Below are 26,512 nucleotides of genomic sequence, written 5' to 3' on the forward strand. Positions count from 1 at the left end.
ACAAATTAAAGATGAGACATGAAAATCTGAGAGGCACACGATGGCTAACTGTTCTATTGTCTACATTGTGATTCCATAACTTCTAGTGGGAAGGATTGTTTTTCCTTGTGGAGTCTTAAAGCTTAAGGAGAGTTATTTGTTAAATTTCTGCCTATGTAGTTCAAAAAAGAAGCAACCTTATGTTGTTTAAAAAATTAAATTAAGATAGGAAGCTTTCCATTGAAAATCACAAACCAAAGCATTCCGTTTCTTTGCCAAAGTTGAACCTTTTACCAAGTCCTTTCACTACAGTCTTGCTGGCTTGGTTTTGAATAGGATTCTAAAAAATAACTTTGAACTAGCTACACATGAAATATTCTATTAATTATGAGGCCAATGACAGAAACTTCCAAGGGACCCTAGGGCTTCAGATGTAACCTAGCTATACACTTTACAAGTCCCCACGTGTGGCCGTAACATAGGGAGCCCACAGATTTTCTGTAAGTCAGTAAACACAATTTTCATCTCACCTTCTGCATCCAACATTTTGGGAATATCCAGGTGCTTCTCTGCTATTTCCATGGCCAGGTTGATATTTCCTATTGGGTCATCCTGCATGGAAAAGAATATAACCAGCTTTTTAACATGTTTTTTGAACAGCACTTAATGAATTTTTTTTATATGCCTCATTTTGGGGATGAAACTTTCCCATCCATACATAACCACAATAGTATAAGATTTTCTTTCTTATCTTTTCCCAAACACTTCAAACATTTAGAGAAACATCAAAAATAACATAAAAATTACTCAATCCATGCACACTTTATAAAATGTGAGCCAAAAGTCTGAGAGAACAGATACTGTGTGGCTGGGAGGAAAGTTGTGAAATATCTTCTCATGAATGGGAAAAAAAAACAAAATATCCTGGATACTTTGGCATTTATTTCCAACTCTTGATAACAAAAATTTAGATGATTCCAAAAGGAAGCATGAAACATACATTTTTCCCAGATCTGGAAGGTGGTCATGGAGAATATTCATTAGTACAACACTAACTTTACATTTATTTATGTTTTAAATACAAGAAAATTCTGCTTTTAGCCTGTTTAGGTGAAACTTTTAGATCACTAAAGATTGTTACAACATGGCTACAAAGAGCCAAAGTTCGGTTTGCAGAATATTAAATTTTAAAAATCAAATTATTAAAGAAACTATAGAAACAATATTGTAAATGAAAACTGTGAAGAAATTTTTGTTCTTATGACTGTGTTTGTCATCCACAGTAAAACTGGTTAAATATATATGTAACATAACAAAGCATATTTAACCAGATGTTTTTAACTGAAATACTAAAAAATTAAAAGATGTATTTAATATTTCTTCTTTTTATCTTCTAAAGAGATTAAGTATTGTGAATCTGAAATGGGGTGGGGGAGTATATAATACAGAAAAATCAAAATGAGAAGTAATGTTAGTCCAGAGATGACTATAATGAACTTTATCATCAAAGCCATTTAAACATTTCAGAAGCTGCAGTGTTTTGCAATGAGAACAATCACTTTGATATGGTGAAACATTTAAAACATGCAGGCTTCAAAGACGTTCAGTGCTCAAGGAAGAAACCAAAGCAAGCCTCCTGGCCTCTCAGAGTTCACTATCATTTCAGGCAAAACGTTTTTTCAATTCCGTGTTGTCTTCACAAAGCATATAATCCTTTTATTAAAAGCAGCCATATAATAAGGGGAGTCTTAGCTGCACATTTTATGCAAATTTTGTAAAGCCAAATAGATGAGTAAAAGTTTCTTTTTGTTCTTAACACAGAAGAAAAATTTCAGCATTAAAAACAAAGTAATAATTCAGAGACTTTGTGAATGGTATCTCACTTAGAATGTGACTTGACATAAAACATGGCAATTAAGTGTTTTCTCGGCTCAGCTACTGGTATGTGACCCTGGGCAGATTACAAAATTCTCCTCTTCTTCACCTGTAAATCTGGGATAATAAGAGTACCAACTTTACAGGCATGTTACATTACACAGCTTACTGTGCATTATGAAGACTGAAAGACTATTTGTGCATGTACATGCAGGCGTGCTCTGTCGCTTCAGTTGTGTCTGACTCTTTGCGACTCCATGGACCATAGCCCACCAGGATCCTCTGTCCACAGGATTTTCCTGGCAAGAATACTGGAGTGGGTTGCCATGCCCTCCTCCAGGGGATCTTCCCCACCCAGGGACTGAACCCGTGTCTCCTGCACTGGAGGCAGATTCTTTATTGCTGAGCCACCAGGGAAGCCCTTGTATAATATACATAAAATATATGTATTAATATTAACAGTAAAACCCAGATGTATGACACATACTAATACATATATAATAAACATATATACTTATTAAGTGCCTAATCTAGAGCTTATCAAAGTATTAACTGGTACTGTTAATTATTATCATTTTTTTACTGATCATAGGTGGCCAATTACCACATGTCTATTGACCTTTTGTAATAAAAACTTCCCAGGTGGCGTTAATGGTAAAGAATCCACCTGCTAAGGCAGGAGACACAAGAGACTCAGGTTCAAGCCCATGGTTGGGAAGACCTCCTGGAGTAATGGAAATGGCAAACTACTCTAGTATTCTTGCCTGCAAAATTCCATGGACAGAGGAGCCTGGTAGGCAGAGGAGCCTGGCAGGCTACAGTCTATGGGGCTGCAAACAGTCGGACACGACTGAGCGACTGAACACTAAAAACTGACCCTTATAAATGGCTAATGAAGTTAGGTCTATTTAGTATAATTCCTTCATTTTGCAAATAAGCTAAACAGTAACTGAAAAAAATATACACTGTCTCTAGGTTTCAGAATAACTCTGGGATGAGAACACACACTTGGGGAAGTTGAAAAACTCTGGCTGCCCATTCCCTTTGGCAGTCTTCCACTTGAGGCCCACAGTTCTCACCTTCAGGACACAAGTGCATTTTTCATGTGCTGCCCCATGGTCAGTGAAGACAGGTCAGGGGGAGGGTGGTGAGCATGTGACAACTGCAAGGTGGCCAAAGCCAGCACACTCTTCCACGCCCCCCTCCACGGGTCACACCATGAGAGAAGCATGCAGCAAAGACCAGATTCCACACCAAACACAGCAACTCGAGGTGCACGGCCAGCCAAGCACACCAGCAGCCGGGGGAAATGTGCCCGACGCCCTGGCAGGAATGGTCATGGGGCATCTTAAGTCTTTACATGGCCTTATTACTGGGCAGATAGACTGTCCATTGCAAGATTTAGAAGGGGGCAGGATTTCTTTTTTCCATCACAGATCACATGTGCAAACTATTTTAAAGAAAGAATTCAGACTATTTGAAACTTAAGCGCAATAAAAGCTTAAGCTTAAAGGGAGAATGAAACTTTCCTAAAAAAAAAAAAAAAGAACTTCCGTAAGCTGAATTTTTTGAAAAGAGAAGAACAAAAATTCCCCAAACCTCTTTTCTAAGGGTGCAACTAACACCTTACATCAATAGCAAGGTAATTATGAAGCATCTCTTGTGTGAGAAACAAATTAATCAACTCTGAATAAATAGGTCAGCAACTAAATCCTTCAGAAAAGATAAAAGGAATTTAAATACAAGGTTTGGGGTATCTGCATCTCCTTCCCCAAATAGATACTTCACTTCCCATATTTTCAATCTGGGAATGTAAAATCTCTAAGAAACATACATAAAGCTTTCATAGTAAATCAAACCAATACAACAAACATCGTAATGTGGGCCAAAATGGTGACTTGGCTCTGGGTCATGTCCTGCCCTAAAATGACAAGTGAGCACTCTCCCGGCCACCCTTCCTGTCCTCACCCCTCGCCGGGCTGGCCGGGAGGGCATACTGGCAGCAGCCTGGGTGTTGGTGTGAGTTCAGGGCCGACGGGCTCAGTCTCAGACGACATGCTGGGGGCAGGGTGGACACAGCATGCCAGGCCCCCCAAATGACCTTGTTCAGCTTTGAGTAGTCAATGAGGTCGGGCCGGTGTCTGTGGATGAGCGCACAGAGTCCAAGGCCATCTTTCCAGCTGCACGACAGTCACAGTCGGGAGGAACAGGAACTCGGGTTAATGGAGAGGCGGCGGCAGCAGCAGCAAGGGGCTGCCCTTGGTCATACGTTGGCCTGGAACTTGGGACCCAGAGCCCCAGGTACCTCCCTCGCTCCCCCACCCAGTGACGCTGTGGCCCCTTCCCTGGGAACACTCATCTCTCTCCTGGGGTCTGCCAAGGACTGCCACCCCTTATACTAGTTTTGATTCCATCTACGGCTTCAGGCTCAGCCTTGCCTGGGACTCCCTCCCTGCTGCGCTTCTGCTGTGCTGGTCAGTTCTGTGCTGGGAGAACCAGCAGGGACGGAGGGAAGATGTTCCCCCACCGATGCTCCTCTTGCCACTCAGGATCTGGCAGGTCTGGCTCCCTCCTTTCTCTCTCCTCCAAGTCGCTGGAGTCGGCCCAACAGACAGACACCAGGACGGTCCACCCTGAAACGCCCAGGACACACTTTCCTCCAAGAGCACGCTCCTTAGTACGCTCCGAAATCCTACACTCTCCCCTATCCTTCTTCATAGGGTTCTTTTCTATTATTGCTTTATTTGTTTGTTTGTTTTAAGGCAATGACGCATAAGCACTTGAAGGACTTAAAGACACCACTGTGTTCCCAGGCACCCTCAGGCTATGAGCTCCCTGGTGACAGGTTCACTGAAGACCAGGAGCGGGAGTCCTGTGCCTTGAAGGGTGGGGAAGAAGGAGACCCCAGGAGCTACACTGTTGAAGGGCTCAGGCCCATTTTGGGCCAGAGGAAGAAAAGAAGGTAAGTGGAAGGCCAGACTGGGCTTCTGACATTCACCCAGCAGGTCCCAGCCTTCCAGGTCCTCTCATCCTGACAGCTTGTTGTACGAACAGCAAGGCTCCTCCTCACCTGTGTGCACTCAGGACACCTAATAATACTTATCTCCCTAGATGAGCCTCCCCTCCTGGGGGCTCATCTGTATCCTTCATTTCTTTTCTCTGATCTATGGGGGCTAGGGACCCATTTACATTCACGGGTATCCCTATCACACAAAGGCAGAAAACATAAACACCCGGCAAAAGATGGACACGAGAAAGGACAGACCGAAACAAGGGACAGAAATCATGCTCTCACATTATTTCTGGATCTCCTTCATTCAGCTCCCTATAGTTTTTCAAACAGGCCTTTTCTATTTTTCTCCAATCCCAGCCTACAAAGCTGACTGATGAAGCATCTTCTGGGCACTGCAGACAAGAGGGACAGGGTGGACCTCGTACATGGGATATGCAGACCCTAGTTCAATCTCCCCTTGTCCCTGAGAAGCCATCCCTGCCGTATCCCTGCATGATGCTCACAAACCATACCAGTCTCCCTAGCCTGAATCCAATGTTTTCCCCAGTGGGACCCTAAGCATCAATCAGTCCAGAGCCTGAGTTCTACTACATACAGAAAACGCCCCACAGACAGGAAGAGACACTGAAATAAATAAACACTGTTCTCCCTGTCCACTCATATTCCAGAGGGCATATAAGGACCCCAGGGCCCTGGTTGCTCACCTGGTATGGAAGTTCTGAATGTTCACATTTCTATAAGGAGCGGTCTTCCTTTGACACCAAAGTAGCAGGCCTTCTTTGGCAGAGGTTTCTGTAATGATAGCCAAGAGAAAGAGTTCACCCTCACCCGTCACTCACCCAAGTTCTTGTCATTTGTTAAAAGAGACTTCCTAGAGGGCCCATCACCAAAGACATCACCTCTGCAAGAGGAGAGGGGCTGGAAGCCTCTTCCCAGGGACTGACTTCTGATGCCCCTTGAAGGGGCTTAAAAGGGATAATACAGAAGCAACAACAAGGTATGACATAATGAATACCAATCCAGACATCACGGGTACTGGTAACTTGCCTTTCTGATGAAAAAAAAATTTTTTTAATGTGTGTAATTTATAACTTAACTAACCTGTCATTGTCATTGCAACCCACTCCAGTATTCTTGCCTCGAGAATCCCATGGACGGAGGAGCCTGGGGGCTACAGTCCACAGGGTCTCGAAGAGTCGGACACGACTGAGCGACTAACAAATACACACCACCTGTCAATGATCTCATTTAAAATGTATATTCTTAAGTAAATGGAATTCAGAGAGGCCACTGTGTCTGAAATGTATTCCCTTCTATATTCCCTCAGTGATTTAAAAATACTTAAAGGTTTTTATTGGCAAATTCCACGTTTGGCCACTGGGGTTCTGACCAAGGTGGAAAAAAAAAAAACAACAACCAACCACTACTGGGAATTTCCTGGTATTCCAGGGGTTAAGACGACACGTCTACTGCAGGGGGCTCAGGTCCCATCTCTAGTTGGAGAACTAAGATCCCGCATGCCACACAGTGTGGCAAAACAATAAGAACAACAGCCTCCTTGCTGCAACAGCCATGAAGACACTGCTTAGATGTCTCATGGCTGGGAACACAGCACAGAACTGATGTCCCAGCTGCCACTCTCTGAATCCACCCCTGCATCCCCCTGAGGACACACTTCTTCAGGGCTACTCCAGCCCCAGGCTGAGCAAAGGACGGGCACCAAAGTGGGGCCATTCCTGCCGCAAGTGGGACTCCTCTGAGAGCAACTGAGGCTGAGGGACTTCCCATCAGCCCGGCTGAACCTGCCTGAGGACCACTCTGCAAAATGAGATTTTTCTTTCCCAAGTCCTTCTCTCCACAGCACAAGTGTCAGCCAGGCACTAGGCGCCCTGCCATCTACTGCTTCCCTTATCCTCCACAGGCATTTCCCCCAACAAATCTCTAGCATTTCTGCTATGAACTGAATGTCTGTGTGTGTGTGTGTGTGTGTGTTAGTCACTCAGTCGTGTCCAACTCTTTGCGACCCCATGGACTGTAGCCCACCAGGCTCCTTTGTCCATGAGATTCTCCAGGCAAGAGTACTGGAGTAGGTTGCCGTTTCCTTCTCCACTGAAAGTCTGCTGCTAAGGCGCTTCAGTCGTGTCTGACTCCGTGCGACCCCATAGACGGCAGCCCACCAGGCTCCCCTGTCCCTGGGATTCTCCAAGAAAGAACACTGGAGTGGGTTGCCATTTCCTTCTCCAGTGCATGAAAGTGAAAAGTGAAAGGGAAGTTGCTCAGTCATGTCTGACTCTTAGCAACCCCATGGACCCCAGCCTACAAGGCTCCTCCGCCCATGGGATTTTCCAGGCAAGAGTGCTGGAGTGGGTGCCATTGCTTTCTCTGACTGAATGTCTGTGTCCCCCTCAAATTCATGGGTTGGAGCCCTAACCACCAATGTGATGGTACTTAGAGATGGAGCCTTTGGGAGGTGATTAGGGTTAGATGAGGTCATGAGGGTAGGACCCTCATGATGGGATTAGTGCCCTCATAAGATGAGCAAGCTCTCTGCTGTCTCTCTCTGTCTTTCTCTTCCCACCTGTCTTTCTCCCTTCCCTCTTCTTCTCTGCCATGTGAGGACACAGAGAGAAGGCAGCCATCTACAAGCCGAGAGCCCTCACTAGAAACTAACAGTGCTAGCAACCTGATCTTGCACTTTCAGCCAAATAAATTTCTGTTAAGCCACCCAGGCTATGGTATTTTGTATGGCAGCCTGAACAGGTTATGACAGCTTCTAACGCCATCTTGGCACTTGCTTCTTAGAGGACCCAAAGTTTCATACATCCAAACAGCTCCTCAAAACCTGAACATGTGGACTCTCATTCAAAATTGGGCCTTGGCCTTCCATTTCAGTATGAAGTTGACTTTTTCAAATCAAGATAAGTATTCTATAATTACTTCTCTGAAGTTCCCACTTCTAGTTCAGACTTTTCTTTGACCCATAATCCAGATGAAACAACACAACCCCCCAAATTTCGTGTGCTCCAAGAATAATTTGAATGGCTCCTGATCATGTCTCTTATTAATAGCAAATTCCTGGTAAGGAAAAAGACTGAAAGATCTAAGACTTTATTGCAATATTAAGTCATACAGATATTGAAACATGGCACTCCATAGCTAGCTGTTCTGCTATAGACATAACAGCCTGCCTTTGGGGTTCTAGCCAATGGAATTAGTAAGAAAAAGTACAATAGGAGGAGATAATCCAAACTTTTAAAATAAACTTTAAATAAAACTTGGGTTAGTGCTCACTTCGGCAGCACATATACTAAAATTGGAATGATACAGAGAAGATTAGCATAGCCCCTGTGCATGAATGACACAAAAATCTGCGAAGTGTTCCATATTTTAAAATATTGTATTCTAACACACATAGACGAAATCTAGAAAAATGGTACTGAAGAATTTATTCACAGGGCAGCTATGGAGAAACAGACATAGAGAACAGACTTATGGGCATGGGGAAAGGTGAGGAGAGGGTGAGATATATGGAAAGAGTAACATGGAAACTTATATTACCATATGTAAAATAGAGAGCCAACAGGAATTTGCTGTATGGCTCAGGAAACTCAAAACAGGGGCTCTGTATCAGCCTAGAGGGGTGGGATGGGGAGGGAGATGGGAGGGAGGTTCAAAAGGGAGGGGATATATATACTTATGTCTGATTCATGTTGAGGTTTGACAGAAAACAACAAAATTCTGTAAAGCAAATAAATATACTTCAATAAAAAAATAAATTAAAAAAAAACAGGTTAGGTAAGTAAACATACAGAAAGTAGATTAATACAACCTTATAACTGCCACTTACGTTTAGATTTATGATTTTTCTTAAAGATTTTTTGACGTGGACTATGTTTAAAGTCTTTATTGAATTTGTTACAATATTGCTTCTGTTTTGTTTTGGTTTGTGTGGCCCCAAGGCAGTGGATGTTAGCTCCCCAACTAGGGATTGAAACTGTACCCCCTGCATTGGAAGGGAAAGTCTTAACTGCTAGACCACCAGGGAAGTCCCTTAACCTTAGATTTGTAAGTCATTTTGTAAATCATTATTGTTTAGTCACTAAGTTGTGTCTGACTCCTTGTGACCCCATGGATTGTAGCCCACCAGGCTCCTTCCGTCCATGGGATTCCCCAGGCAATAAAAGCCATGAGTTTAACCTAATTTCTGTTTGAATATGTCTGAACACTCTTAGACCATGAATGCTGAAGCAAGTATTTCCCCTGTTGAATTGGCTACTGTAATAAAGCTGACTCTCTCTCACCCCAATTTAATTTTGAGGCATTCAATGGAAGGTTACAAGCCTGTGCCAAATAGCACACGACTGAGGTATACCTCACCCCCTGTAGGTGAAGGTTAAACCTGAAAAGTCCCCACAGAAAACCCTGACGGTGGGTACACAAAGCATGCTATAAATAGGCAGTGTCATCTGTCATTCCATCATGAGCAACCATACGACACACCAAGGAACTGCACCTACTCAGGCTTCTCTGCACTGCCCTCAGCAGCAGATACGGCAACCTCTCGTTTTCCTTCTTAGAAGAGGCCCATCATTTCTGTTGATGGAGAGTGGCTTCTCAAAGAATTCCGTCTAAATAACAATGTCTTTTTCTACATAATAGATGTCATTTAAATAAATTAGACAATTTTTCTGTACACTTACAGAAATTAAGTGAGGTTTTTTTAAGAAATGACTCCATGAAAGTTAAACAAATAAAAAAATAGATTAGCAAACTATCTACTGTTAGGACACTAAAAGACTTCTGTTTGAAGAGATTTATTTAAGCACTTTGCCAGTGAATCGCACTTCTGAATGTTTATTTCCTAGTCATTTGAAAATCTTTCTATCATGATGTGTTTTACAAAAAAACTATGATTTGATTATCTTATCTTGGGCACATTAATAATAATTTGGGGGAAAACCTCTAGTGGATCATACCATTCATAGTTACATTTGAAATAGAAGTAAGTTTTCAATTAATATTATCAGTAACTTAAAATGTAACCGATCAGAAAAACCTGAGGTCAAGTTCACCTCTGTGATATCTGTGGGAAAAGGATTTGCTTCCCATGGGTGGAGGAGCCTGGTAGGCTGCAGTCCATAGGGTCGATAAGAGTCAGACACGACTGAGCGACTTCACTTTCCCTTTTCACTTTCATGCATTGGAGAAGGAAATGGCAACCCACTCCAGTGTTCTTGCCTGGAGAATCCCAGGGACGGGGGAGCCTGGTGGGCTGCCGTCTATGGGGTCGCACAGAGTCGGACATGACTGAAGCGACTTAGCAGCAGCAGCAGCAGTGTAGTAAATGCAATGATGTGAACAAGATTTTTTAACTTGTTCTGCAAAGTGGGTTCAACTGCTTAAATATTTAAATGTAGAAGTATATAAAATTGAGTAAATGATTATAAATTATTCTTTCTTAACAAAGCAGGAACTTTTTAAAAGCATCTCATAATTTTCACAAGCATGAACGGAATGTACTTTAATAAGAGTACATTGTATGAGGGACTTTCCTGGAGGTTCAGTGGTTAAGAATCTGCCTTGCAATGCAGGGGTTATGGGTTTGATCCCCGGTCAGGGAACTAAGATCCCCCATGCCACAGAGCAACTAAGCCCGAGAGCTTCAACTATTGAGCCCAGACACTCCGGAGCCCATGTACCAAAACTAGAGAGTCCATATGTCTGCAGTGAAGATCCCTAATGCACAATTAAGACATGACACAGTCAAATAAATAAATATTTCTTTACAAAAGTCCATTGTATGAAAGTTTTCAAATTCAGGCTCAATAAATTCAAGCTGGCTGCTATTCCTGAGCTTGAATTATTGAGGCTTTAATACCATTATATTTTAGTTTGATCTTTAGAGAAATTCCTAGACAGAATTATAAACAATGCTCTCAGCCCTTACCATTCAGGTGCCTGGTTATCTGTTAGGTTACAAACTTGGAGAAGGTTGAACAAGTCAGACTACACTGAAGTATGATATGCAGCTATGCATTTTGTGATTCAAGTGCTAAACAAGCCAAGTCCTAATTTTAAGAACGTCAATTTGACACTTTTGACAGTGTTGAATTCATCAAAACATTTGGGAACGCAGTGGGCGTAAAAGACTAAAGAGTTGCATCTTCAGTGGCAGGGCCAAGGATTGGGATTATATTACAACAATGAAACAGTTACTGGGCTCAAAGATAGGATGACAATAGAGATTTTGTTTTTTTTTAAAAAAAAGAGGGGGGAGGGAGTGAAGGATAAGAGAGAGAGGAAGTTAAAAATGAACTAAGGAATGAACAAACAGATTTCAATTGATTATCTTTTCGCACTTGGAAAAAAAAGGGTTTCAAGCTGTGAAGTCTAAAGAACTGTTATAATCATGAACTGAAAAGTATAATAAGCAATAAAGAAGCTCAAAAAAAATACTCATTTAAAAAAGCGACTTCTGTTCTGAACATGTGCTCATCTTTTCCTAAATGATTCCACCCCCATGAATGAAACAGCATTGCTGGGGTCTCTTTTTTCATACAAATAGAAAACTCGTGAAAACCCAACTCAGGCATCTTTCATTCAATCATGTAAGTGACTGTTCAGTTTTATAAAACTCTATTCAAACTTGACTTTATCAACTCAATTTTATTCTAAGTATCTATCAGGTTTTTACCCAAGTCATTTACCTTCAACTGAAATATCCTGAATAGCAAAGCGCAGGATGATGGTCCAGATCATACCCAGCGTCATCTTCACGTTGCCATCAACAATTTCTTTAGGTAAGAAAAAACAACAAAAAATGAAGTTAAAGATAACATAATCAGTATATAAAGTTTTCCTATGAGTCTTCTATAAGTTTTGATTTCAGAGCTATTGGAAAATAACATATGGAAAGACGAGTTTCTGTTTTTGTAAGTGTTGTAGCATGTCTAGTTATAAATGTGGTATTCATAACCAAATGTCTCCAGTTTAAATTCTAAGTTAATAATGAGCACACATCTTGCATATGCAAAGGCACTGAAAACAACCCAGGGATTTCCCAGGTTTAAAGACTAGATGTGCTAAGGTTCTAAATAATCAAACACAGAGAACACAGACTCATCTTTACTCTGATTCTTCTTCTCAAGCTCCCCAGTTGGCAGGCTATCGGATTCAGTTGCAAAATAAATGAATGGCAGGGTAGTCTCAGCTCCTGCTAGACTCACCAGGACTCCCAATCTCCCACAGATAATGGAGATCCGTCTTATTAGTTCTTATTAAGAGTCACTGGGCTGGGGAAACCATAATTCAAAAAAACACATGTATACCAATGTTCACTGCAGTACTATTTACAACAGCCAGGACAAGGAAGCAATCTAGATGTTCACTGACAGATGAATGGATAGAAAAGTTGTATGAAGTTCCCTGGTGGCACAGAGAGTAAAGAGTCTGCCTACAATGCGGGGGACCCAGGTTCAATCCCTGGGTCAGGAAGATATCCTGGAGAAGGAAATGGCAACCCACTCCAGTATTCTTTCCTAGAGAATCCCCATAGACAGAGGAGCCTGGCAGGCTACAGTCCATGCGGTTGTGAAGAGTTGGACCCAACTGAGTGACTTCACATTCACATATTTACAAGGGATACAGTCATAAAAAGGAATGAAATTGAGTCAGCTATAGTGATGCAGATGAACCTAAAGTATGGTATACAGAGTGAAGTAAGTCAGAAAGAGAAAAACAAATATCGTATATTAATGCATATATATGCAATCTACAAAAATGGTACTAATGAATCCATTTGCAGAGCAGGAACACAGATGCAGACGTAGAGAACGGACTTGTGCACACAGCAGGGGAAGTTTGTCTTAGGACGAACTAAGAGAAGAGCACTGACTTATATATACTACGAGGTATAAAATATGTAGCTAGTGGGAAGAAGCTGCTCTATGGCACAGGGAGCTCAGCTCGGTGCTCTGTGATGACCTAAAGGGGCGGGATGCGGAGAGTGAGAGGGAGGCTCCAGAGGGAGGGGATATATGTACACATACAGCGGATTCACACTGTTGTATGGCAGAAACTAACACAACATTGTAAAGCAATTATACTCCAATTTTTAAAAAAACTCACTGGGCTGTATAAACTCTTTCTCCTTCAGATGATTAGTCTGACTCTATTTGTTTTTTTGCAAAAAGCATTGAGTTTCTCTTTATTATGTGTAATATAGGAAAAATTATTCAAATTAAAATTATTTTTTAAGGACTGTCACATGCTCTGATTCCTTTCACTGCTGATCACCTCAGTTCCTCCAAAGTCATAATCTTTAAGCTACAATATTTTTCAAACAGAAGTTTTGTCCAGTCCACAGCTGTCGTATCTGTCAGCCTTGCCACAATTATTTTAGGTGGGCCTTTTTGATTGCCAATGGAATACGGACACACTTCAAAATTCCCCATCTGTACTCTTTGGGATCCAATTTTCTAAAGCAATTTACTTCAGGACCATGTTTAGGGTCAGGAGATGGATCTGTCTAGTTCTGGATCTGACACCCTCTAAAAATGTATTAAGGCTTCCCAGATGGCTCAGTGATAAAGAATCTGCCTGACAACGCAGGTGATGCAGATTCAATCCCTGGGTCGGGAAGATTCCCTGGAAAAGGAAATGGCAACCCACTCCAGTATTCTTGCCTAGAAAATTCCATGGACAGAGGAACCTGGTGGGCTACAGTTCATGGGGTTGCAAAGAGTCGGACATGACTGAGCACACACACACACACAAATGCATGAAGTTCAAATCACATCCTAAGTTATCACATCCTAGAACAATAAGATCATTGGGAAAATGGCAATATCGTCTTAAAATTTGGACACTGTGTTCTCAAGATAAATGCCTAAAAAAAGAAGCCATCTTTGTTTCATGTCAATGTTAAAAATAAGTGCTAAATCAATACAGCTAATAAGTTAAAAGCTTAATATACGAGGGGAAAGTATCAGCTCTATTTGACTCTATTCTTTTCAAACAGCCTTAGAGCCTTGTCTCCTGTGCATGTATCCAGAGCTTGGCAAAGAGGCTGACACGGTAGATGGGGGGAGGGAACAGGGAGGGAAGAAGGCAACCAGCTGCAGGCCCACTGCCCTATGGGGAGGTTGGTGCACTTTCCCATCACACCCCATTTACCTTCTGCCCCGATGGACACCAGCTTCACGCCTTTGCTGGCTATGTAATCCAAGGCTTTGTTGACATTAGCGATTTTGTGGAATCGCATTTTCCCTCGGTCAGGTTTGGGCAGCCTTTCCCCTGTCGGGTGAAAAGAGAACCGTGTAGACACAGAGAAAAGAGCCCCTTGATGCGGAATGAAGATGACAAAATTCAGAGCACACACCCTCCTTAAACAAAAATCATTATCTGACTGTTCCTCGTGTGTCTCTAGTTTCTGTAAATCACAGTACTTTCAAGATGAAATGGACCAGAGCACAGGCTGTGCTATGAAGTCCATATGCTTTTCAGACCTGCTGGGAGAGCCTTGTTTGGTCTATGAGCCAATGTTTAAATAAGAAAGAGAGAAGCCAGCTGGGGCCCCCGCAGCAATTGGAGTAGCTGACCAGCTATAAGAAGAAGTCAGGGAGCCTCATTCAAATTGCAGGGCTCATCTCAGACACGGGAGTATGAGGATATCCCGGCAGCCCTGCCTTCATCCATTCTCCAGTCCAATGTCTAAACCAGCTAGCTGACATTCAGGGCAAGGTATAACCCCTCAGAAACTTTGATTCCTGTTTGCAGAGTTAAGCCAATATGTACACTGGCTTTTGGCACGAAAGACAATTTTTGGAATACACACTAGCCAGACTAAACCTGGACAGGGCAGCCTGGTGAGGAGTTATATAAATGTCATTTTCTCTTCTCTCATTCTGTTTCGAGGTGGGTGGCAGAAACATTATTTTAATAAGTCCGTTTTAAACAGAATTCGCTCCTCTTTTAGAAGAGAAAAATAACTCCAGACAGATTGCTCTTTGGAAAGTTTTCTTTGCCAATAATACCATGTTCTTGCCCAGCCAGGTTCAAAGGGAGCTTAAAAAAAAAAAAAAAAAACAGATGCATATATATCTACTGCTCAGACAAAATGGGTATAACACCTACAAAAAATGTTTAAGACTCACCTGAGATGACTTCCAAAAGTAGCATGAGCTTAAGGCCATTCCGGAAATCTTCCTCGATGTTCTCGATCTGAGTGCCAGCTTTCCTGAGGTGGGAGTTGCACCAGGCGGTGAAGGTCTGCGACAGAAGCAAAGAGTGCTGAGCACAGCTCTGCTGACACCCAGTGCCCCTCTGTGAGGACCACACCCAGCGTCGCACACCTTCTGGGCCACAGGAGGATGGGGCATCTTGGAATTGGATAGAAAGAATGATTGGAAGCCCAAAGGTAAGATATAAGTAACATTTCCTCTTTAGAGACTAAGAAAAGGAAGTCATTTATTTGGTCTAACCACTTGAGGAATTTTTGTTCAGTTTAAACAGGTACTACTTTTGGAATTAACACATACACACTACTATATGTAAAGTGGATAACCAACAAGGACCTACTGTATGGCACAGGGAACTTTATTCAACGGTTTGTAATAACCTATAATGGAAAACTGCAAGGAGATCCAACCAGTCCATTCTGAAGCAGATCAGCCCTGGGATTTCTTTGGAAGGAATGATGCTAAAGCTGAAACTCCAGTACTTTGGCCACCTCATTCGAAGAGTTGACTCATTGGAAAAGACTCTGATGCTGGGAGGGATTGGGGGCAGGAGGAGAAGGGGACGCCAGAGCATGAGATGGCTGGATGGCATCACGGACTCGATGGACGTGAGTCTCAGTGAACTCCGGGAGTTGGTGATGGACAGGGAGGCCTGGCGTGCTGCGATTCATGGGGTCGCAAAGAGTCAGACATGACTGAGCGACTGATCTGATAATGGAAAAGAATCTGAAAAAGAATATATATTATATATATATATATATACATACACGCATATATCCTCCTTAAAGCACTGCATGAAGGAACTATTCCGTGCCCAGTCACTTCAGTTGTGTCCGACTCTTTGCAACCCATGGACTGTAGCCCATCAGGCTCCTCTATCCATGGGATTTTCCAGGCAAGAATACTGGAGTGGGTTGCCATTTCCTCCTCCAGGGGATCTTCCCCACTTAGGGATTGAACCGGCATCTCCTCTGTCTCCTTCACTGCAGGCAGATTCTTTACAGCTGAGCCATCGGGGAAGTTCGTGTGTATATATATACATATATATATACACACACACACACACACAAACACACACATATATGCACATATATACACACAGACAAACACATATATATATGCACACATATATATATATAACTGAATCTGTGTGCTGTATACCTGTTAGTAAATCAACTATACTTCAATAAAAAAATAATAAAAAAATTTTAAAAGGTACTGTGTTTTTATACCAATGCCATTGCCTTCTGAAAACCTCTTATTCTGTAAGAAAGACAGATTAAATTAGGATGTGCATACAAGAAAAATCTATGTGCTTACAGAACAGATGAATAAATAACCCTTACAGAATGTTCAAAATGTCATACTTTAGAGCAGAAGGTGGGAGGTGTAGTAAGAAGGGGAAGAAAAGAGGGACTCATAACTACTAATTATCTACAACTAGTTTATCCTGGATGAACAACAATTTTAAGCTAGTAACTGAATCAATTAAACAAATTTGCAGTATAGTCAATCATTACTAATAATAATAACAGCAAGAGTAATAATAGTGACCTCCTACTGGCATATTCCAGGCCCTGGGTTAGACCCCAGATTTCAAAGACAATTAGATAGAGCTCTGCCCTAGAAAGGTTCAGATTCCAGTCAAGTTAAGAAATAACTAAGGCAATATTAAGCAGAAATATGAATGATATACTAAGGGGTATCCGAAGTCATTCTGTTTATTTTTCAAGCTTCTTTTAACTTGGCTTCCACTTGTGCACTATTTCCTGCCAAAACCAGATTAGAAATGCTTCTGGCAGCTGCTGGCTAAGAATGCAAACTGTCCCCTTGTCACACAACAGCTGCTGGGCTCAAGAACAAAGTGCCCAGCACACTACGCTGGAGGGAGACTCACAAATAGGGTTTGTGCTGTAGATAAGAAAATAAACCTCTCAGAAATAGACTTTTTCCAAGTTAGAATACAAAAAGACAGAGTTTCCATTAAAATGATTTTCCTGGATAATAAAAAGGATTTTCAAATTTGACTAATAGTTATTTCAAGAACTATGTGAAAGGAATTTGCAGCAGCACAGACGGACCTGGAGATGATCATACCAAGTGAAGTAAGTCGGAAAGAGAAAGACAAATACCATACGATAGCACTTCTATGTGGAATCTAAAATATGACTCAAATTAACTTATCTACAAAACAGAAAGGACTCACAAACACAGAGAACAGATTTGTTGTTGCCAAGGGGGAGGGGGTCAGGGGTCAGGAGAGAGAGGGATTGGAAGGTTAGATAGTAGATGCAAACCATTATATATAGAACGAATAAACAAGAAGGTCCTAACTGTATATTCTATATATTCAGTATCCTGTGATAAATCACAGTGGAAAAGAACACACACAAAAAATGAATATATATGTATAACTGAATCACTCTCCTGTACAGAAGAAATTAACACAACATTGCAAATCAACTCTACTTCAATAAAATAAAAAAAAGAAATATGTGATGGCATTAAATTCTAGGGTAAAAAGAAAATGTAGGTATTTGCTTAGATTTACAATAATAAATGTTACTGTGAGAGCCTAAACTAATAATTATTTCTCCCAAAACACACCTAAACTTTATTCCAGTCTAAACAGAGAGATACCTTAAGTCATATACTCTAGATCTGCACCTAATCAATATGATAGTCACTGACACACATATTTAACTATAATTAATTAAAATTAAAGGAAATAAAATTTTAGTTCCCCAGCTGCACAAGCCACCTTTCAAGTGCTCAAAAGCTACACAGGACTAGTGGCGGCTATGCTGGATGGAGTAGACATGGAACGTGAAAGTTCTACTGGACAGTGCTAGTCCAGATAATCATCATTCCTGTTCTGAAGCTAAGATTATTAACAAGAGTCTATTATCACCTATCTATTATTTCAAGAATCTATTATTCAAAATTCAAGGGGTACAGAAAGGTATAAAGGAGAAAGCTTCCCTCTCCACTCCTGGTCACCCAGTTCTCGGTCACCCAGTTTCCTTCCCCAGAGGGAACAACAAAGAGATTCAGTTTCTTGCGTTTCTCTTCAACAACATTCTACACATGTGTAAACACAGATACATACATCATTTTCTCTATCCCTTTAACATAAATCACAATATACACATTGTTCTGCACCTGGATTTTTAATTTATGGCTGATTCATGTCAATGTATGGCAAAAACCACTACAATATTTGTAATTAGCCTCCAAACTAATACAATTATGTAAAGTTTAAAAATAAAATAAAATTTAAAAACAAATAAATAAAATAAATTAAGAAAATAAACATTCAGCAATTGCTTTAACCAAAAAAAAAAAGAAAGAAAGAAAGAAAAATATAACCCAGGGATCATTCACTATCAACAAAGATCACTCCTTTTTATGGCTGTATAGTATTCTATTATTGTAAATATACCATCTTTTTTGAACTAGTTCCTTGGATGAACATTTTAGGCTGCTTTCAGATAACCAAGTTCATATAGTTAAAAAACTTCCCAGGCCCCATTTTCAGCAAGCAAAACTACTTTGAAAGTAGTTTTTCAGTTTTTTTCTGACAATACTGAGACTAACCATATTCTTAATCTTTTGGGAAAGGTACAAGAGAATATAGCAGGTTGTGATTTTTTTTTAATGGAATTAATAGAGAAAAAAATTAAAAACTCAACTCAGAAAACTCAGCTCAAAAAAAAATCTTTATTGAGTTGTCTTTATCTAGATTCTACTTTAAAATGTGCAAATATTGCTGGTGTAAATTTCCTTACTTTGTTACCATGTTATTTAAGGCCCTTCATAATACAAGTATCAGAAGCACTTCTGGATAGAGCGCCAAGTCTGTTCATGAAGTCAGTGCAGTTCCTGACCCCTCACTGTGGAACACTGTGAACGTCTGTTGGATACCACCTTTTTATAGGCATGCATACAATGAAGGTAATTTACCATAGATAATTATTCAGTTGTGCTAAGCCAGAGAATGAATTGAATCTACAAGGTCAATTTAGTCAGTTAAGTGTAATGAAGTTTCACTTTCTTTAATGAGTATTCTGAAGGGCCAATAAATGTGGTGACTAACTTCAATGCAAAAAAGGACCCCAATGGCTTTGTGATAATAGCTTGCAAAGAGGCCAGTACATTCTGAAAAGGAATTTTAAGCTTTATTAGACTGTTTAATTTTCACTCTATTTACAGTTTTCATTACGTGGCCCACAGAGACCATTTCCATGCCTTCCCCATTGTCCCCTGCTTCCGTAAAAAGCTGCAAATCATGGAGGAGATAGAAATGAAATCCATCACAGAAGCAACAAAATCCCACACATTGTACCTAAAAGGCATCTTCGTGGATTTTCTTGTTACTTGATGGCAATGTGCATCTTTAAGGTCCCTGCAAACTAAATCTTGGAGAACTGAAATGGAACCAAGGTATGTCCATGTGGTTTTGAAAGGAGGCTCCTTGGGTCAAACCAGATTACCAAGGCAGGTGTCCTTTCTGAAAAGGAATGGTGTTCTATAAACCAGACACAGTCCCACGAGGAAAGAGGTCAATGTATCCCAGCCTAGAGTCCATCTCAGACGCTGCCTCGTCACATTAAGGCTCTCTAACCTCCTCCCTTGCCTCCAACTCAAACCTCCCTCTCTCTCTCTCTCCTAGAAAAGAGCTACTTCTCTGCTCCTGTTCACCTAGTGATAAACACATATACTTTTTTTTTTTAGTATTCATTTACTTGGCTGTCAGGTTTTAGTTGTGGCTCCAGGATCTTTTGTTGCAGCATACAAGCTCTCGAGTTGTGGCTCTTGGGCTTAATTGCTCCATAAGCATGTGGGATCTTCCCAGACCAAGGACTAAACCCGTGTCCCCTACATTGGCAGGCGGATTCTTAACCATGGGACCACCAGGGAAGTCTCTATAGATCCTTTCTGCATCTTAAAATTAAGCACATTAAAAAAATCTTTCTGAGCCTCACAAAGAGAACCAAGATGGGAAAAACATAACCATCTACTCACAGATAGAAAAGGCTGACGTTCCTAGTCCTTCTCACCCTCCTAAGATACTCATGACAAAGCTAAGGGAATGATGGACCTTAGAGATGATCATACTAACTGAAGTAGGTCAGAGAAAAATAAGTATCATATGATATTGCTTATATGTAGAATTTTTAAAAAAAAAGGAATACAAATGAATTTATATACAAAATAAAAATAGACTTACAGACATAGAAAAGAAACTTATGGTTACCAAAGGGGAAGGGGAGAGGATAAATTAGGAGTTTGGAATTCACAGATACACCCTACTATGTATAAAATAGGTAACCAACAAGGACCTCCTGTATGGCACAGGAAACTATACTCAATATTTTGTAATAACCTATAAGGGAAAAGAATCTGAAAAAGAATAGACATATGTATACCTGAATCACTCTGCTGTACACCTGAAATTAACCCTTTAATCAATTATACTTCAATAAAAAATAAAATAAATACATATGGATTTATTTCTTTAAAAGCTAAGGGAATGAGTGTTTAGTCACTGAAAGATGGAAAGGCACGGGAGTCTTTGTCTCACTGTGTATACATTCCTTTGGCAGAGGAGTAAATAATAGCATTTCCCCCTGAAATATACAGAATCATAACCCATGAGTCACCGGCCAGGAAGGACAGTGGGTGCAGATTGGTCTCCCTGCTCATATGGCACCCTCCCTGGCCACTGTACTGAAACTCTGAAACAACAGAGAGCAGAGGAAAACAACTGGGGGTTAAGGCTCTGTGCCCACGACTTGTAGTAGTATGTTTTCATGTGAAAAGTCTGAAGGATATTCAAATGATCAGCAGGTGCACCTCCACTGTACTCCTGAACATAATCTAGAGAGCCAGAAAATGCTCTTCAACCCCTAAAACATGGTGGTTGAGAAAAATGTCAGTTGGAATGGCCAAAACCTGGAAGCAACCTAAATGTCCATTGACAGATGAATGGATAAAGAAAATGTGGTACATATATACAATGGAATATTACTCAGTCATAATAAAGAATGCAATAATGCCACCTGCAGCGACATGGATGCACCTAGAGATTGTCATACTAAGCAAAGTGTGTCTGAGAAAAACAGATATCATATGACATCACTTATATGTCTTTCTAAATATGACACAAAAGGACTTATTTACAAAACAGAAACAGATTCACAGACAGAAAACAAACTTATAGTTACCAAAGAAGAAAGGTTGGGGAAGGGGGTAAATTAGAGGAGTTTGGGATTAACATACACACTGCTGCTGCTGCTAAGTCGCTTCAGTCGTGTCCGACTCTGTGTGACCCCATAGACGGCCGCCCACCAGGCTCCTCTGTCCCTGGGATTCTCCAGGCAAGAACACTGGAGTGGGTTGCCATTTCCTTCTCCAATGCATGAAAGTGAAAAGTGAAAGGGAAGTCGCTCAGTCATGTCTGACTCTTCACGACCCCAGCCCATGTCTGACTCTTCACGACCCCATGGACTGCAGCCCACCAGCCCACCAGGCTCCCCGTCCTGGGATTCTCCAGGCAAGAACACTGGAGTGGGTTGCCATTTCCTTCTCCAATGCATGAAAGTGAAAAGTGAAAGGGAAGTCGCTCAGTCATGTCGACTCTTCACGACCCCATGGACTGCAGCCCACCAGGCTCCCCCGTCCCTGGGATTCTCCAGGCAAGAACACTGGAGTGGGTTGCCATTTCCTTCTCCAATGCATGAAAGTGAAAAGTGAAAGGGAAGTTGCTCAGTCAGGTGTCCTGGGATTCTTCACGCCACCCTCAGTCGTGTCTGACTCTTGACCCCATGGACTGCAGCCCACCAGGCTCCCCCGTCCCTGGGATTCTCCAGGCAAGAACACTGGAGTGGGTTGCCATTTCCTTCTCCAATGCATGAAAGTGAAAAGTGAAAGGGAAGTCGCTCAGTCATGTCTGACTCTTCACGACCCCATGGACTGCAGCCCACCAGGCTCCCCCGTCCCTGGGATTCTCCAGGCAAGAACACTGGAGTGGACTGCCATTTCCTTCTCCAACACATACACACTGCTATATATAAAACAGATGACCAAAATGACCTGCTATATAGCACAGGGAACTCTACACCTGAAACACACTAGAAATCGACTGTACTCTAATATAATATAAAATTTTTTTTAAAAGAAAGAAAAATGTCAGTTGTAGGAGTTTCCTAAGAATATCTGTTAGCATGAATTGCTATCTCCATTCAGAAGCCGGACCTTCTTCTTTGAAGAACTTACTAGCAAAGTTCCCAGTCCATAGAAACTCTGTTGCCTTTCTCAAAGTTAAATTATATGTCACGATAATCAGTACACTGTGCTTAATGACAAAAAAGTACTTATATCCTCACTGAAATGTCGAGATACGCTTGAGTTATTGAACATTATGCATTTGTATTTAGTTTCTTTTTAAGTTAATTAAGCCTACAGATATAACAACCTACATCGTAGATTATTCCAAAGAGAGAGGGGAAAACAACATCTTTCCATGAAAATGAGTACTATCTGTGATTAATTATATTGTTAAAATAACACAAGTTTGCAGCTCTACCTGGGAGACATCATCATCTGACACAAAAAAGGACCAAAAGAAAAGAAAATCAGTCCTGAATCTGACACAGGTCTCTGAGTATGAGTCCATTTCACGCCATCAGTTAGTTGTTAATTCTTCTAGCAATAAGGCTGTAGGACTGGGCTGGCTCCTGTAAGACTACCCTTGTTCAATTTACTATTCCATTTTCTCCAAACAAAAATCTGGCAACATAACAGATATCAATTTCCTTTATATTTTGTGAGCCAGCTTTTATTTTCATAATAACTACATAAAATACTAATTTGAGGTCACATTTCCTAACATGGAGACTCACTTCAGTCATTGGGCATTTCTGAATGAAACAGAACAGGGTTTACCGAGGGCTGGGGCATTTGGGCACAGCAGCATGAAGTTTGGGCTAGGTAAGCCTGAATAACTTTCAGCTTTTAAATCCACTAATTATAAAACAACATTGTCACTGGGAGTTTGGGGTTGGCAGATGCAAACTATTAGATAAAGAATGGATAAACAACAAAGCCCTACTCTATAGTATGAGTTGGTGATGGACAGGAGGCCTGTAATTCATATTCAAAATACGACTGAGCGATGATCTGATCTGATCTGATCAGCACAGGGAGCTGTAAATATTCAATATTTTTAAAAGAAAAGAATAAATGTAATATAAATAACTGAATCTCTTTGCTGTACAGTAGAAATTAATACAACACTGCAAATCAACTATACTTAAAAAGCAGCACTGTCTATCAGGTCAAAACCAGTTTAAGGCAGCATCAGAGTTTTCTACAATTTTGAGTCGCTTATCATTTACTGTCGTCCTGTGAGTAAAGACATCAAGAGGGTCAGAGTGTGGATTCCTGGCCAGATCCTCTGGGCAAGACAACTGAGCCCCAGGTGAGCAGAAATAGTGGTCCCCAAGAGAGAGTGGAGGGCCGGGTCCAGCTCACTATCATGGCTTGGAACTCAGATTCTATTTCTGACTCTGACACCACGCAATTATTTGTCCTTCATGTCCTGACACTTTCCCAGCTACCAAAAAAAACCGCCCCAATCAACTTATGAAATTATTCAAAAGGTTATCAGGAGAAGAAATACAAAGGCCAGCTGGGCAACACAATCTATTATCACAATAGCTCTGAACTGCCTCCTGCAAAAAACTATTGAAAACTACAACTCTGTTAAGTCAATTTTCTAACAACGCTCCATTTCTTTTTCTACTTACAATAATCATTATAACCGTTTTTTTTTTTTCCACTTCACAAATTCCCAATTTGCCAGGATTGCTTCTAATTACTATCCTGGTCCTTTTTTAATATTTGAAAAGTAAGGCAGGGGGTGGGAGTGTCTAGGAAGATACACACATTTTGTAAAATGTCTGGTTAAGGGAGGAGAAGCGGGGCAGCTCTGGCATTTTAAGTAAGGAGGCATTGCCCTCCTCAAGGGCAGAGAGTTGCTCCTCTGAGGGGGCAGATCCATGCAACCCACGTGGCTGGTAGAGGCAGTCATGCTAGTTCACCTCAAAGTTTCCCCACCCCTCATCCAGAAAGACCCTGACCCATGCATCATGGGGGAACAGCCCTGGGTGAGTTTGCACGATGCCACAATGCCCGGAATCACATCAGAAAAACACTCCAGAATCACATCAGACAAATCAGCAGAGTGACTTTAAATTGAAAGGGTCAGACACTCTGCCAACTTTAAAAACATTTAAAAGGTGTTTCTCAGGATCAGGGACACAAGAGAACAGTCTGGTGGTTGTCAGGGGGAGGAGTTGGGAGAGGGATGGCGTGGAAGAGGGATAGAGTAGAAGGTTGGGGTTAGCAGATGCAAGCTTTTATATAGATAAAAACACCCACTGCTGTTCTCTTGTGCTCTTACACGATCTATATTTGCAAAATATTTTCCAGGCCCCTACAATTCATCATACTTCCCAACCAACTCATTGTATTAGGTTCATGGATCATTGCTTAGGGAAGAAATAAGCCACGGGATTTGTAGAGGCAAACTATTATTTATAGGACGGATAAACAACAATGTTTTACTGTATAGCACAGAGATCTATATGCAAAAGTCTATGAGAAACCATAAGGGAAAAGGATATAAAAGAAAAAGACTTTATATGTGCATGTAACTGAATCACTTTCCTGTACAGCAGTAACACAACCCTGTAAATCAAGTATATGTCAATTTTTAAAAAAGAACAAAATTTAATGCAATTGCAGGGGCGGGGGGAAAGGTGTTTCTGCTGGTGTTTAACATTAGAATAGCTCTCAGGACTCAGCAGTCACTCACAATGGTGACCAACTGTTCAGTACAATGAACATTGACTAATCATCAATCAAGATCATAATGATCTTCAAAAAATTCCAAGTCTTCAAGGTTGCCAAGCACCCAAGCACACTTTTCAATTACACACAACATTTTAAAAAAGTGAATCAAAGCAAGAAGTAAGTAAGTAGAAGAGTGTTCCTTCTAAGGACGCTGCATGCGCTGCAATCAATTACCAGACATCTCGTAAGTCCATTTGGGGCCCTAACAGTCTCATAACTGGCATAACCAGGCAGCTAACGGCATGGTGGGTAGCCCTTTTATTCTCTGGCCATAAATCTTTGCTTAGTCTCCAAGATCCTGCTGGATAACATAGCACACAACAGCTCAGGTTAGCAGTCCTTAAAAATCACCAGTTCTAAAAGCCTGAGCTTGGCTCTGTGACCAACTCAGCGTCTGGTGTGGGCAAGTCAGCTCATCTTTCCTGTGACTTTTTTTCTTTTTTTAAATTTCATTGAAGTACAACTGGCTTGCCATGTTGTGTTAATTTCTGCTGTATAGCAAAGTGACTCAGTTATACACATATATATTTTCGTCATATTCTTTTTCATTATGGTTTATTACAGGATATTGAATATAGCTCCCCGTGCTAGACAGTGGGACTTGTTGTTTATCCATCCTATAAATAATAGTTTGCCTCTGCCAATCCTGTGGCTTATTTCTTCCCCTAAGCAATGCATCATGAACCTAATACAACGAGTTGGCTGGGAAGTATGATGAATTGTAGGGGACTGCAAAATATTTTGCAAATATAAATGCTACAGGAACACAAGAGAACAGCAAGCAGTAGGTGATGGAAATTCAAAGAAATTTGAGGTGCTTTGGGGTTTCAATGGAAAGGGAAGTAAGTCACTGCATAGAAAAATAAAGACAGTCCATGGTCACAATTTATGTCTACCTGAGCATAGGAGATACTCCACCTCTGATAAACGAGTATAAACGCACTGTCAGTTCAGCACATTTCATAGACTGCTGCTATACACAGACAGCGAGGGATGCACGGACCCAGAACCACACCAGTTCTCTACCTTTCCTGGTTTATCACATAAACTCACCCCACCATTCAAAGAAACGAGGACACCACTGGCATATCTTAACTTCCTCAGGGTACAAGGTGCTTACAATACTAGTGTTTGCTCATAAAGAGTAAAAATATTTTGTCCATGCATTAAAAAAAAACTTACTCCTAAGGCAGAGTTAATATGAAGGGCTACATGGAAATCAGAATTTGGTTCATGATACATTAGATACAAACAGCCTTAAAGTTAACTCATGCAAAAAGGCAAATTCCATTGCACTCCATTGCAAATGGAAGGCCCACAACTGGTTTCTCAGGCTTTCCACATGCCCACAGGCACAGATTATGCATCAAAGATCCACAAAATGAACACAGTAGTCTCCGCTGCTGCTGCTGCTAAGTCGCTTCAGTCATGTCCGACTCTGTGCAACCCTAGAGACGGCAGCCCACCAGGCTCCCCCGTCCCTGGGATT

At 41.2% G+C, this 26,512-nt stretch overlaps 1 protein-coding gene and 1 non-coding gene across 2 annotated transcripts in view; one reads left to right on the forward strand and one right to left on the reverse strand.

Annotated features, from left to right (window-relative positions):
• The window catches only part of ACTN2 (actinin alpha 2), a 77,132-nt gene that overhangs the window by 30,674 nt on the left and 19,946 nt on the right, over positions 1 to 26,512 (reverse strand). Inside the window, exons 2-7 of the mRNA XM_070364439.1 lie at positions 15,022 to 15,136; positions 14,042 to 14,161; positions 11,575 to 11,661; positions 5,572 to 5,659; positions 3,956 to 4,034; positions 510 to 591 (exon numbers count right to left, since the gene is read on the reverse strand). Coding sequence (XP_070220540.1) covers positions 510 to 591; positions 3,956 to 4,034; positions 5,572 to 5,659; positions 11,575 to 11,661; positions 14,042 to 14,161; positions 15,022 to 15,136 — 571 coding nt within the window. The remainder of the gene's footprint in view (positions 1 to 509; positions 592 to 3,955; positions 4,035 to 5,571; positions 5,660 to 11,574; positions 11,662 to 14,041; positions 14,162 to 15,021; positions 15,137 to 26,512) is intronic.
• Positions 8,151 to 8,257, forward strand: LOC138986143 (U6 spliceosomal RNA). Its single transcript, XR_011463044.1, has one exon. It is a non-coding gene; the product is annotated as a U6 spliceosomal RNA (small nuclear RNA).

Source organism: Bos mutus, chromosome 28 (assembly GCF_027580195.1).
Source record: "Bos mutus isolate GX-2022 chromosome 28, NWIPB_WYAK_1.1, whole genome shotgun sequence".
NCBI lineage: Eukaryota > Metazoa > Chordata > Mammalia > Artiodactyla > Bovidae > Bos > Bos mutus.